This window comes from Caloenas nicobarica, chromosome 6, assembly GCF_036013445.1.
Source record: "Caloenas nicobarica isolate bCalNic1 chromosome 6, bCalNic1.hap1, whole genome shotgun sequence".
Lineage (NCBI taxonomy): Eukaryota > Metazoa > Chordata > Aves > Columbiformes > Columbidae > Caloenas > Caloenas nicobarica.
In genome coordinates, this window is record NC_088250.1 from 1930714 (window position 1) to 1944826 (window position 14113).

At 43.2% G+C, this 14113-nt stretch overlaps 1 protein-coding gene across 1 annotated transcript in view; it reads right to left on the reverse strand.

Annotated features, from left to right (window-relative positions):
- BMPR2 (bone morphogenetic protein receptor type 2) overlaps positions 1-14113 on the reverse strand; it is an 87882-nt gene that overhangs the window by 11926 nt on the left and 61843 nt on the right. Inside the window, exons 4-10 of the mRNA XM_065637746.1 lie at positions 12649-12759; positions 11900-11991; positions 9766-9996; positions 6360-6474; positions 4712-4872; positions 2874-3021; positions 1972-2108 (exon numbers count right to left, since the gene is read on the reverse strand). Coding sequence (XP_065493818.1) covers positions 1972-2108; positions 2874-3021; positions 4712-4872; positions 6360-6474; positions 9766-9996; positions 11900-11991; positions 12649-12759 — 995 coding nt within the window. The remainder of the gene's footprint in view (positions 1-1971; positions 2109-2873; positions 3022-4711; positions 4873-6359; positions 6475-9765; positions 9997-11899; positions 11992-12648; positions 12760-14113) is intronic.

The window sequence follows — 14113 nt, forward strand, 5'->3', positions numbered from 1 at the left end:
ACGCCGCTAACCTCCCAACTCCGTTTATAGTCCTTCAGTTATTTTATTCACATCATCTGCTCAGACCGTTGACTTATACTGTGAAAAATAAACTGCTATGAAGGTCTGTATCATAACGCACACATTCAAGAAGCAGACCTGCTGCGTAGGTAATCACAAATTTAGGATTCCGCGTCTTTTGAGCGCCTTAGTTATGTGACCTAAAAAATAAAACACGGCTTTTCCTTTGTATTTCTCAAACGAAAATGGCAAATACGTTTCTCTAATAGATGAATTTGCACGGAAGTGCCATAACCCATGATGTCAGCACAGCTTTAAACCACAGCCCAAAGTCTTTTCTGCCGTGCATTAGGCAGGAGGGGCCGGACCTGGGCCCGGGGGGTTCTCTGCACTGAGTTTTCTCGGGTCCGTCCCCAGGCTGCTCGCTCGGGTGTTTTCCTGGCCTGCACCGGGGGGAGCGGGTTGTTTGAAACTCAGGAGAGAAATACGGATTGTTTATTTATCCTTCTTTTCTCTTAAAGAAATGGTATAGATCCACTCTTAGAGCTGGACTTCTTATCACCATCATTATTCTTTCGCGTTTTTGCGAAAAAATCGGTGCCAACACAAAGAACGCGTTAGGCGGTTTGATATGGGGATCATTACCAATAAAGCTGGAGTCTACCAGCTTGTTAGAGCGCTATTAGCATGTAAAATGGTAGTCTGCAAAACCAGCCTTCTTCAACTGTTTGAGTCACAAGTGTCTCCAAAAAGAGCTGTTAAGCACGGTTCTTCCAACATGGCATTTGCCAGCATGGCTACAGTTCAAACACATTTCCTATATAGTTTGGGTGCGGATCTTTTTTTTTCCTCCCTCTGCCGACGGGCTGGCCAAAGCCGTGTAATAAAGAACCTCGCCATGAAGCTCGCAACTCGGTTCCAACATGTTTTACGACAGAGTTAATCCCGGAGGCGACGCTCCCCTCTGCGTTCACACGTGTTCACGGGCACGGCCGAGGCCTCGGGCTGCCAGGATCCGCGCTTCCCGACCAGCAAAGCCTCTGCAGACCCGGGGGCAGAATTTCAAGAAGGGTATAACCAGAAGGATCTTTTTGAATAAGAGTCAAGTATGTTATTTTCATCCTATCAAGCTCCTGTAGCTGAAACGAGTTCCCAGGTGGGACCCAGGAGCTGTTTGCATCTCGTTTTGCTGTAATAAAAGACAAAGCACCCCCACGGAGCCGAGGGGACGGGCATTACCTCACCTTTGCTGCAGATGAAAGAAACAAACTCCTGCCCGACTTGCCGTCGCTTGTTGGCCTGCAGCAGCAAGCAAGGCTCTAAGGCACGGCTACGCTCATTCACAACAACAAGCAACGTTACTAGGGTCATAGTCCTGAAAATCAAAACTGCAGAACAAACGAAGCCATAAAAGATTTCTACTGTAGTTATGCTGAAATGGCTGCTAGAAGCTGTAGCCTCTGCAAATTCCGAGGACTACGCAACTTCAGTAAAAGTTTATTACAATGTTTATAGACTTTGGTTTTGGAAGAGTATATTTAGCTTTTTGCCAAGTATTTTAGGGTGTTATTAGTTTGTAAGATGTCAAAAGGTAGAAAATGCCTTTATGTTTCTCATCCAGAGAACAAGTTTCTCACCCAGAAAACGTAAGGGCACTTCATGCATAATACTACGGATACTGTCCAACAATTAATATAACATGTTACCTTCTGTGTATCACACTTCAGCACCTGATAATAATAATGGTATTATACTTTTCCTTAAAAGAAATCTAGCTTTCATGTCAATGGCTTTTTAAAAACCTTAAGTCAATATTTAAGAAGTCCAGACAGAAGCAGCTCTCAATCCTTAAATACTAACAAAAATTCTAAAAAAAAAGAATACATTCAAAAATTGCTTTTAAGAAGCAATCGCTTTTAACCAGCAATAGCTGATTAAATTATTGGTTTTTTTGAAAATATTCTGTCTCACCAGACTGTTCTCCTTCCAGGCTTCGGGGAATTTTGGTCTTTGCTTCTCTCTAGACACCAAGACTTGCATATCTTCAAAAGTGGGATGGTTTCCGACTTCTGTCTGGAAAGCCATCTGGTACTCTGGCACAGATTCCCCTGTTAGCAAAAGGAAGAAAGAAAGAAAGAAAAAAAAATCACAGATCAAAAGGCGGAGCGAGGGCTTTCAGGTGATGAACGGTTGTATCCCAGTTGCTGTCGATCGAGATGTTCTCCATTTTCCCCCAAAGTCTAACTTCACACAAAAAAGCTGAATTAACTGCAAATGAAAAAGAGCTGTTGAGCGGCCTCTCAAAGGACAGCGTCCGATCCACTCCAGATGCTGTATCTTCCGAAGAGGATGGTGGCTGCGACACAATCTCACGCGTTCCATTTTGAAAGTCTACTTCCTTTTGGTTTGTGTTACAGGTACGGAGGATTTCCCTGAATTTTCAGTGTCGCTGGCATAAATAAAAGTACGACTGACTAAAGGCTGCATTAAATCACAGCACTTTTCCATCCATTCCTTCAGGAGGAAAAGTCTGAAAGACGCTTCAGGCACTTCTGTCAGTTCTAAGAACTGAAAGTACCGCCTTTGCCATCAGCCCAGCTCTCCATGTTTGCAAACTCTGGACAATAATAACGATAATGCTCAAATTGCACTTGCCAGGGGGCTCAAGCAGGTAATTCAAAGTCTTTCAGCAAGAACCATGAAGTCAGAAATACCCTGTCCTGGCAACCAGCACGGTGAACACTAGATGGCACCGACTTAATGGCAAAACCATAGAGAAAACTATTCTTCACTGTAAAAAGCCAAGCCTGGGGAGTAGCTTTGGTTGCTGATAACACTTTCTACTACCACTGTTTTTTCCAGTTTTTACTTACCTGGGAAGAGGTCTGTACATCTCATAAATATCTCCCAGTAGATAAGGCCTAGCGCATACATATCGACTTGTTTCAAAGCAGATTCGCAGTCCCTCAAGTTCACTGCTCCTTCGAGCACTTCTGGGGCCATATAGCGGATCGTGCCCACCTGGAAAAACACAAAAGCAAAGCTTCAAATCAGGGAGCAACTCCCAAATTAAATTGATTGTGGAGGTTTTTTTTTTTTTTTTTCCTAATACCTCATTTTGTTTGATGTTTTCTACAGTTTCAGAAAACGCAGTTCTCTTCTAATCAATTCTAGACTCTTATCAGGAGCCTAGTCATAATAAAATCCTTCCCCTGCTCTCTCACTTTTTTTGTATGTTCCAAAACAAAATGATTTTGTCCCTCACATGCAATACTATACAGCAGAAACTTTTCTTTTTCCTGAAATGTCTCTGTCGAACACCATGGTGCGTATCCTCGTGGAAGAGGATGCTGCTGAGCGAGGAACTTGTTCTCTTTATTCCTGGACTGTTGGCAAGAGCCTTAGACAACATATATTCATTTCCACTTGGAAATACGTCAGATCACAGCAATCGCTCGGCAGGACTCGTAGGGCAGTATTTTGGCACCGGACTGTTCCGTATCCCTGCGTTTTAAACAGCGGTTTCTCGGATTCTTTGGTCAGTAAGGGGAGATCCACAAAGAGGACCAGGTGCTATGGGTGTAGCACTTGCTTTCTAAGGGAGGGTGATTGGCACTGCAAAGCGCATTCTTGGAATGAAATATAAAGGTTTTCTGTAAAAGCACAAAGATGACAGACAAATATACTGAACCAGTAGGGACTTCCACTCTGCTTAAAACAGTCTCACTGTATTTCAGCATATTCAGGTGTCGGTGTATTTACGCTTATGCTAGAAGAAAACAACAACCACCACCACCACTCTCTGAATTAAAGCATCATAAAAAAAGAAAGCTCAAGAAATCAGTTTCTTCTTTCTGCCCAGAATCCATTCTAACCCACTCCCAGCAGATGTTTTCCCAATCTGTTCCTTAAATTCATCAAGCGATGCAAATTCTACATCGCCTTCCTCAGCAGCCTGTTCCAGACCTTGGCTGCCTGCTACAGATTAGAAAGGTATCATCACTAACATAAATTTTCCCTCCTACAACGCAACCCCATTGCCTCTTGTCCCATCCACACTGAATGCAAACAGTTTATTCCTTTCTCTTTGTAGCAGCTGTTTACAGATTTGTCTTTGCTTCCCCAAGCAACCCTTATTCTTTCCTCTTTTCTCACAAGGGAACGTTTCCGAGCATCCCCTGTGATTTCATCCCTGTTCTTTCTCGGCTGGTCCACGTCTTTCTACGTGCACTTACTCTCCCAGATGTTTCTACTTAAAGTCAGAAAACTGCAGGTGACACACAGAGAAACGGTTGTAGGAGGCAGTATGTCACCGTTTTGGAAAAATAACACCAAAACCACTGAAGAATGTTTGCTCTTCAGTTCATCCTTGCAGCGCAAGGCCGAAGGGACCTGCCCCGCGTCATTGCAAACAACATGGCAACCGAACGCACCTCGCATCCTTTCCTAACTGACAACACTCCAGCCTCCAGGTCTGCCAGTCTAACGATTTCAAAATGCGACATCTGGTTTTGAGTGTCCTGAGAACAAAGACGGTTTCTTCCCATCAAGGCTTCAGCCACTTCTCGCCCGCGTTGCAGCGATTCCTCCCTTACAGGAATTGTTCCAACTCACCATTCACCTTGTAACAACAAACCCAACTATCTCCGGGTGTTACTCCCACACTAGTTTGTCTTGCTCTACACGCTGGTGGATCTTGGTGCGTGCTCACCTCGCTGATGGCTGCGTTGTCCTCCTCGCCTGGGCGTACCAGTCTGTTTCCAGTTAACTTCATGGAGAGCCCAAAATCGCTAATGACACACGTTCCATCATTCTTCACCAGTACATTGCGGCTGTTCAGGTCCCGGTGCGATATTGCAGGTTTGTAATGGTCTGTTTGGACATATGCAAGCGCTTGTTACTATTTGAGCAGTTCTACTGTTTGGCAAAGTGAGAGAACCTCGTTATGTCTGCTCAGCTATTACAAACAGAAAATCAACTTATCTTTTAGAAAGCCAACATTTCTGCTTCTTTGTAATGAGCTCCACAGTACGCTGTCTATAGAAAACTGACTGGCGTTCGGACTTGCACTGTATCTATACAATATATTGGTCTACTGCTAAATACAGTTTTAGTGTTTGCCAATAAGCTCCTTTCCAAGGGATATTTCCGCGTGATTTTGGCAGGGGAGACGCTGTGCACCGAAGCACAGAGCCGCTGCCACAGCCCCAACAGCCACTCCAAACGCTCTCGCACCCACACTCCTGTGTCAAATGCGGCACCGATATCTACATTACGATTGGAATTGGCACCTATTCAGAAGGTATGTGGACGATATTGTCCCAGAGAGTCTGAACATGTTCATCTTGCAAGGGATCTGATCTTTCCCAAAGAATAATCTCAGTCGCTCCTAGCTGACACGCAATTTATTTTGTTAGTAAAGCAGCCAGCACTATAGAACCGGTTTTACTGTGGAATTTATTCTAGTCCATGAGTTCCTCCCCAGCATTCCCAGCCCAGCTGATGGCTGTCTCCTCGTTATGATGTAAGGTTTACACATTTTCTGGCTGCTGACGGACACACCTATCTGCACATTCCGAAATGATGAAGTTCAGATGAGAGCTGCAGTTTCAATGGCACATAAGAATACTGATTTAGATATTTTCAGTCTTGCACTTTTAACAGCTTCTTTGGGTGACATTCTTTGCTAGAGTTGATGCTTAACGTTTGAGATACACAGTTTGGCATTTTAATCCAAACATTAGCACCTTAACAGAGAATTAATGATACCATCCTTTTATTTACTGCCAAAAAGCTAACACTTCAGTGCCAGGCCATTTTCTGCAGCCTGATACATCACAGATCAGAATATCTGCTTTATAATCACGATACTTCAGCTGCTGAAATGCTGGCTTAAGCACGTAAGCAGAGATATAAAGATATAAATCACTGTGTTGTCACATCCAGTGCTCTAATAGAACACTAAGAGTCCCGCAGTATCGTTTGTACACAGCGAAGACTGGGCCTTAGACAACAAAAAAAAAAAAAGAGAGAGAGAGATATGATAAATAAAACTACAGTGGACTTTACTTATGTCTCTTCGCGTATACAGTTCACACACAAACGAAAAATTGCTTGGGCGATTTGTGTCTGAACTGCAAAAACAAACACAGCACCCCGTCTGTTTGCTCTGTGCGAGACAGACGCGCCGTGCCGCGGGTCTGCAGGTTGCCACGGTACAGCGGCGCCGCGCAGCCCGGCCTCCTCCTCAACACCATTTCCTACCGTACGTACTCCCACAGACAAAAAAAACCCGAAAGGCAGGAATCTAGCACCTGATAGAGATAAGAGAATGTCTTGGCAGCCCTTCCCGGCCTTACCTCCGCGCGGCAGCTCCGTGTGCAGGTACGCCAGGCCCCTCGTTATAGAGTGCGCCAAACGACAAGAGCTCACCCAGTCGCTTGTGTGGAGACTCAAATATTTGCACAAAGAACCCTAAAGAAAACAAACAAACCAACCTGGATTAAAATCATTGTGCAGTTGAGTAACTCCAAACCTTTAGGAGAGTCAGTTTTATCTATGTGATCCTGCAACTGCTTCTGCGTTTACCCAGATGTTTTACAGCACAACATTGGACCAAAGTTTCATTGATTTCTAGTGCTGCCATTTGGTTTATCTGGAGAAGTGGAACAGAAGATTTATCACAAAATAACAAGGGTTGCCTTTTAGCAATAATGACATTGACTATAAAACAAAAGCCAAGCATCCACTTGATTTACTCTTCCGCAAAAGTCCTGTTGAACGACAGAGGAAGAAAGAGAACTGCAGAGATCAGCCGGGGCTCCTGAGCCATCGGCACCTACAGAAGAATCCTGCACAGCCCTCCCCTGCTGCAACCCGGTCACGCATCAAAAAAACCCCACAGGCAATTCAGAACAGCAGGAGCGAGTCCGCAGGCACTGAAGAAACGAGGGAAAAACAACGTCATGTCCCCCTTTGCTTGAAAGAGAAGAGTGAAAAATAGGGGATTTTTTTTAGTGATTTGCTGGGGAATCTCCAAGAAAACCAGAAGAAAGGTGTTGACTACGAGGTGTTCTAGAAACCCAGAGAGCTACGTGAACCACGAGCCAGACCCTGCGAGCTCTGACGCCTCTGGGCAGCTGCTGTCACATCGTCCCCAAGGACCGCAAACTCGGTTTGCACAAACTGCACCCCCGCGCGTGAAGAACAAGTTGTCCAGTTGTCTCTGCATACATATTACAATATAATCATGAATACAAACTACCCTGGGTTTGCCTCTTTAGATCCGCAATCTTAAAGATGTGTAATTTCTTGTCAGCGCGGCCACTGAAAACGCTTGATTGTAAAATCGGCGATGTGACGTTTGGTTCAAGACAAACTGGTGTGCGCCAGGGGAGCCCGTCGGGCGCCGTGACCCGCGCCCGCTCCAGCTGCAGGAACACAAAACCCAGCGTTTGAAGGGACCGAAGCATCAGGCAGAACAAGGAACCCTCAAATCAATAACCTCCTCGGCGAACACACAGACCAGATGTCACTCGTGCAGGTTTGCACAAGCCTTTTTTTCCCCCCGCATTGTTTAAAATGCTGTTATATGGACTTCCAATAGATTTTGGTAATTAAAAAAAAAAAAAAAAAAGAGCTGAGAATCCACCTAGAAATTAAAGAATGTTACTTTTTTTTCTTATTGTTCAAAGCTTTTGAACGCATACAAACAGGCCCACGGCTGGATTCTGAGCTACCCGAGGGACAGGGGTTCGTGCTGTCAGTGAAGTTCAATAGAAACGACAGCCGGGAAAAGCTTTAGTCCAGATTTAGAGAGATGTGTATTTAATTATTTGTGTCAGAGTCACGAGTTACACGTTAAATTGGGGACATTAGTTCTAATTATGACTTTTGATAAAAGTGATGGTTTTGTTTTAACAATCATAAGACTCCATGTGTGGCTCACAAGCATTTTTCTATTGTTGTAAATGTCTGACCGCCGGGGGGACAACTCTGTGAATATTCCGTATTTCCCGCTGTGTCATCCCTTGCAACTTACTCAGTGCTTATTCACCTGAGTGCCATCCGAACAGCACGATGATTGATAAATCCACATACCTTTCATTGCTTTGTTCGCCTACTTTCTTTGGTCTGAAGGCACGTTTGGATGACACCACAGTTTGGGCCAAACCTCTCTGTCTTGCTTTCACCAAGAACCACCTTCTGGGTGCAAACGTTCTGGTTTGTGTGTTCCCGTTTCCAAGGAGGAGAGGATTTTGAGGGAGAACAATGCTTTGGACGGAGCGTATTTCACCCGCACATGTGGTGTGGGTTACTCCTTGTTGAGCCGAGACGGTTCCTGTCTGAAGGGCGCGATTCCCTCCCGTCCGCGAGCTCCACGCTCAGCACGGACCACGCTGGGCATTAATTACACCTGCTGGGCGCCTTCCCAACCACCAGCAGATTGATTTTACCCCAGTCTTGCTGTTCTTAATATCATATTGAGAAAGGAGCTGATACTACGATGTCATAAGCCTCACCTGTGCGTTTACTCAGAGCGTTAACGCTCGTTCCTCGGCTCTGCAACCTCTCCTCAGGTGCCATCGCTCACAAGCTGACGTGATCAACGTGCTCGCACTTAAAGCTTTCCCTTAAGATACTCTTTACATATTTGTGAAGCGCAATGTTGCCTTAAATTTGCATATATATTTATATACATGTACACATTTGACTTTCAACACAAGCGGACACCCAGAGCCCGAAGCACCCTAAGACAGGCCATTGTGACTGCTATTTATTACGGTTCTGTTTCTTTTTGCTACTTGAATAAGCGGCTTTTGTCCTGCTGTCCCCATAACAAACGAGGCTTCAGCCGTCACCTTTACACACCGGAGGAAATACGACATCAGTGCACTTGAGCCCAAAAAGCTCATTAAAAAAAAATACTTTAACTGAACAGTTGAAGTCCCTTCCCATACACAAGCAAAAAAATCCCCAAGATGAACCGTGAAATCTTATTTTTTGCATGTTCGTATATACAACCTCCATATACATTATATGATTTTTCTGGAAGGCAATTCACATTTATGTTGTGTACTTTTAAATCATTTCTGTTTCTTTGTGTGTGTACACACCCGGAGCATTGGGAACTCAAATCAACGAATTTGAGGGATGTGTAAAGAGATTTGAAGATACAGTCCTGGAAAGTAAGGATGCCTTCTTAAGATTTGTCCCACATCATCAACATACGGCACAGCAAAATAAATACAGCGTGCCTCAGAAAGCTCTAAAGAAGATAACAGCATGAAAAGCCAACATGATTTATAGCACTACAAACTAGTTTGACAACAATATGGGATCTGCTGTGTTTCATTGTGAAAAAAAAAAACATTTACAGCTACTGAGTAAGGTCATAACTACCAAAACAAAGAAATAATGTTTTAATACTCAGAAGTTTTAAATTTATTAAATTATTTTTAAGTTAAAATTCTGTCCTTGAATATTGCACAGTTGACTAAAAATAACTTGCACCATAACCAAAGAGCAAATACTACGGCCAAGAATTTGTGAGACTATATTGGGTAGCATTAACAGGGAAATCTTAGAGGGTATTACAGTAAACCACACTAAAGTTCATTAAAATTGTAATTTGTATGGATTATTTTTACATTACTGTGCAAGAAGCAGTGATGAAAAACACTGGCAAACACTAAAGTACCTCCGTTTTACGTGGCTATTCTTAGGAATCTAAACCAATCCGATTGATTTCTTCGAAGCACTTACATTGGGGTAATATTCCATCACCAATAAATATTCCATACGGCCGTCTGCAGTGAATCTCTCGTCCCCCACAATGAAGCGGGCAATGTTGTCGTGTTCCATCAGCGGAATCCTGTAAATGTTCCGCTCGTTGACAAAGTTCTGACGGTTGGCAAAAGAAAAGACTTTCACAGCAACTGGACGCTCATCTAGGGAGCCTTTATACACTGCTCCGTATCGTCCTCGGCCAATCAACTGAAAAAAAAGCGTAAATAATTAGTTCACTCAATAATAAATGAAGACAAAATCCGAGTTTTCACTCTACAAAGATTGTATGCCAACTTCTATACTGACTTACACTATCGAAAGTAGTGAATATAGTGAATACTTTGTATTGAAATCTAGAATTAGAATGCTGTCATAAAAGCTATTTTGGAGCTGGAAACCTCAGCATAGGCCAACTTCGATCCTTCTAAATTGATTTGTAGTCTAAATAGCCAGTAAATAAATCAGAAATAATCTATTCAGCAGTTTTATATACAGAATCAATAAAATCCATGTGTTTTGTGCTGCTAATTCTCTTATTAAACTTTTGCTTACTAAACATTTCGTGGCATTGACGCCAGAGATCACAGACATTAAGCTAAACGTTTTAGGTTGAGGATGGCTTCATAAGCTCTACCTTTTAGGTCAGCAATGACACCATATGCGTCTGTAGCACAAAACAGATCCCAAAAGAGGTAAACAGGTTTTAACAGAAGGGAATAATTAGTTCCTTACTATCTGTGAATCTTTATTTTAGCCCCCAGTATGTTAGCCAGTCTTTGCAGAACAGCTTTTCCCATCTCCATGGCAACTGAAGAAAGATGCGCTCTCTGCTCTAAACCAAAACACGGGACCACCTTCAGGAAGGGTCCGAGTTTCTAAAGCTCAAAAAAATTCCAACTACATAAGAATTTAAGCAGCTCTTTGACACTCAAAGAATTTTCAGAAAGACTTAGACATGAAACTGAAAGGATTTCATGGACCAGGATCTTTTTAGTTTTTAGATACTTACAAATGGAGGAGGAATGGAAAGCTGAAGGGATTACTGAAGCAATCATAGAATCACAGATGGTTTGGGTTGAAGGGCCCTTCCCAGCTCCCCCAGTGCCCCCCCTGCCATGAGCAGGGACATCTGCACCAGCTCAGGTTGCTCAGAGCCCCGTCCAGCCTGGCCTGGGATGTCTCCAGGGATGGTTCAGCCACCACCTCTCTGGCCAACCTGGGTCAGGCTCTCAGCACCCTCAGGGGCTACAATTCCTTCCTCGTGTCCGGCCTGAATCTCCCTCCTTTAGTTTAAAACCATGACCCCTTGTCCTATCGCAACAGGCCCTGCTGAAAAGTCTGTCCCCATCTTTCTTACAGGCCCCCAATGCTTCTAAATGATGATAAACTTTCAGCTGGCAGCAGGGACCCCACGTCTGCAGCCTGCGTGACCGGGTGCGACTGCCATGAGCAAAAAGAAGAAAAGTACCGCACTCTGAACCTCTCTCACTCATTCTACTGATTTATTTCTAGCTAAAAGCTTTTACAAATTCCACAAGTTCTATCCAGGACACCAACTGAAACATTTTGCAGCTTTCTGATGATCCCTCTGATGCCAAGCTGAGCAGAAACTTCTGGTTGGCCTCCAGTTGCCATGGAGATGGAGAAGCCCCCACTGCGAGGGACGAGTGTACCGAACGCACCGCTGCTGCAAGATACCGCCCTGGCTGCAGCGCATTCTATATTCAATAGCGATACTGAAGCATTTCAAACGGTTACGGTAGGATATTGTACTTAAAATGAGTAGCGCCAAGCAAAAAGATGGATTTTTGACGCAATGCTGCAACACAGCACATTACAATTTCCTCATTACCTCCCATGTTAAGTATTTTCTTCTCAAGGTAGAACATGTTCTAGCTAATACCAACAACATTACTAACAAAACCAGGCAAAATGTAACTGTGCTAACATTTTTAATCTTTTGTTTGTTTCTTCTTTAAACTGTGATTTAGAAGAAAAGATTACGGGAGCACCAATACATTTCTTTCTGTAACTATACCGGGGAGGTGCTATGACCACAAGCGTTACACTGAATAAAAGTGAACATTAAGAAACTGCGTTGAACATTTACCTCCAACAACTTTAGATTATCCAGATCCAACGAGGGCTCCGATGCTGCTGCCTCCATCATGTTCATACTGTGTAAACCTTGTTTCCGGTCTCCTGTGGAAGGAATCAGACAGGTTCGGGGTTTTTTTCTGCCATGCTACAAGTGAAAACAATACAAATTACCTGGGACTTGGCAGAAATATGTATTGTGGCTGTGTCGTAATTGAACTCCCAACCGGTATCCGAATCCGTGTTTTACAATGTTGTCGGAGTGCTGAATGAGCCTGGTTTTAGTTGGTTCTCCACTAAAAAATTCTGGTTCGAATAAAGTCTGCCTGGAGCTTATTGCCAGCCTAAATTGATTTTTGGGGTGCTTCCATGACACATATTGTAGGGAAGGACATAACAAATAAAAAGGAGCCCTGCAGAATCTTCTTGGAGTCGGTGAAATCAGCAGCGAAGGTGCCGATAGCTACAAACTTAAGGCTATCGGCTACGCAACTATTTTGATAATGGAATGTCACTGGCAATAGCTACAAAGCCTGTTCACGATCTCACTTAATCGGTGCTGAGCAGAGGGTTTGTTGAAGTGGTCCCCAAAATGCCAGCTTGGGGAAACCATCGGTCTCTCTGGGCTGTTGTGAAAGGGAGCGGAGAAAGGGGAGCGTTGTGTACGGACATATAGCAGGGACCGAGGGAACACAACACAGGAGAAATAGTGAAAAGAACAATTTAAAAAAAAAATAAAATAAAAGGATCGCCAAACGCTACCTGCAAGCATCCTGTATCCAAAGAACAGAGCGGCGATCAAAACAGCCAGTACAGACACAGATGCAAGGGCAATGACTATCGTCTCATCTCGATGAAAAGAATGAGAAGAATCTGGGGGGAAAAAAAAAAAATGAAGACTTTAATTGTAAATGTGAAAGAATCGGCACGATAAAACATGAATTGTTATTACAGCGATGAAGAAAAAACACTGTACTGCTATCTGCGCCTTATTCCGCTCTCCTGGTGTGAATCAGGTTTGTAACCTTTACAAGCATTTTTAATCCTTTTTCTCAGAATGAAAATCTCAAAGTTTGCTAATAATGCTGCCAATGTGATGAACAGCAAATGTTTTGTATTTGGGTACCCACAACATACATTAGATACAAGTCAATTTGTGCAAGTATTTCAGAACCCTTGGGGGTTTGGTCTGTTTTGTGTCCGCGCTCAGGTCATTTTTAGCACAATTCTCACTCCTCGAGTCACATGAAGACAGAGGTGTCTCCACAGACCGCGGACCAGTATCAGGAAACCTGAAACAACAATACAACACCGAGCAAAATTAAATTCCTAGTTTTATTCAGCCTTTTTCAAATTAACATCTGATTTTTGTCGAAAATTTAAGTCTTTTGCCTTTTTTTTTGTCCCCCCTGAGGGGGAAAAAGTTTTCAAGAACCCATTTGTTAGTGTCTTGAATGGTCAGGTTAACACTTCTCCACGTCAGACCCTGGTCTTGCCTCTTGCAGCCGTATAAAAATTCAGCCGCTTTAATATAAAAATTTATTGCTGCAGATATTCCTCTGATGTCAGTATCACTGGAATGTGGCACTACAAGACCTCATTTACTTTGGCTTCAAAACCAAGTTTGGGAACTATGTTTAAACTTGTCTTATATATTGCTAAAAGTACTCCTTAAAAGACTGGAATGAGACATAACTATTCTAAACCCACAAAATATAAAATGCACACAAGGCTTGAACATGGGGTAAAATTTTAGGCAAGACTGAAATACAACGTATCCCAGTCCACACTAGCTGAAAAAATTTACAAATTCACTTTGCTTGAAGTGCATTTAAAAGAAATTAAGCGAGATTCGCTTATTCCAGTTCCTGGTGTGAACAGACACAAGAGAACCAGGTAAGAGGAAAAAGCAAATTGAAAAGACAACAGCTCCCATTTTTACATAACCATAATGGTATGAGGAAATAATAAAAAGCTGGTGAAACAAAATACCAGGCAGCATTTCGGCTGTGATAGAAGTACGTGAAAAATCACGCGTCAAAAACAACATGCAGCTTATACCTTATAAACCCTTTTAATAAGAGGGAGCTTGTGCTAATCACGACACCGTCAAATTCACATTTGGTCCGTCAAAAGAAATATCATCACTGCTGGTTTTGGTAAAATTGGTTTCACTAAGAAAAGAAGCTATTGGCACAGAGTACCGTCCTGTGGAACAAGAGTTGTG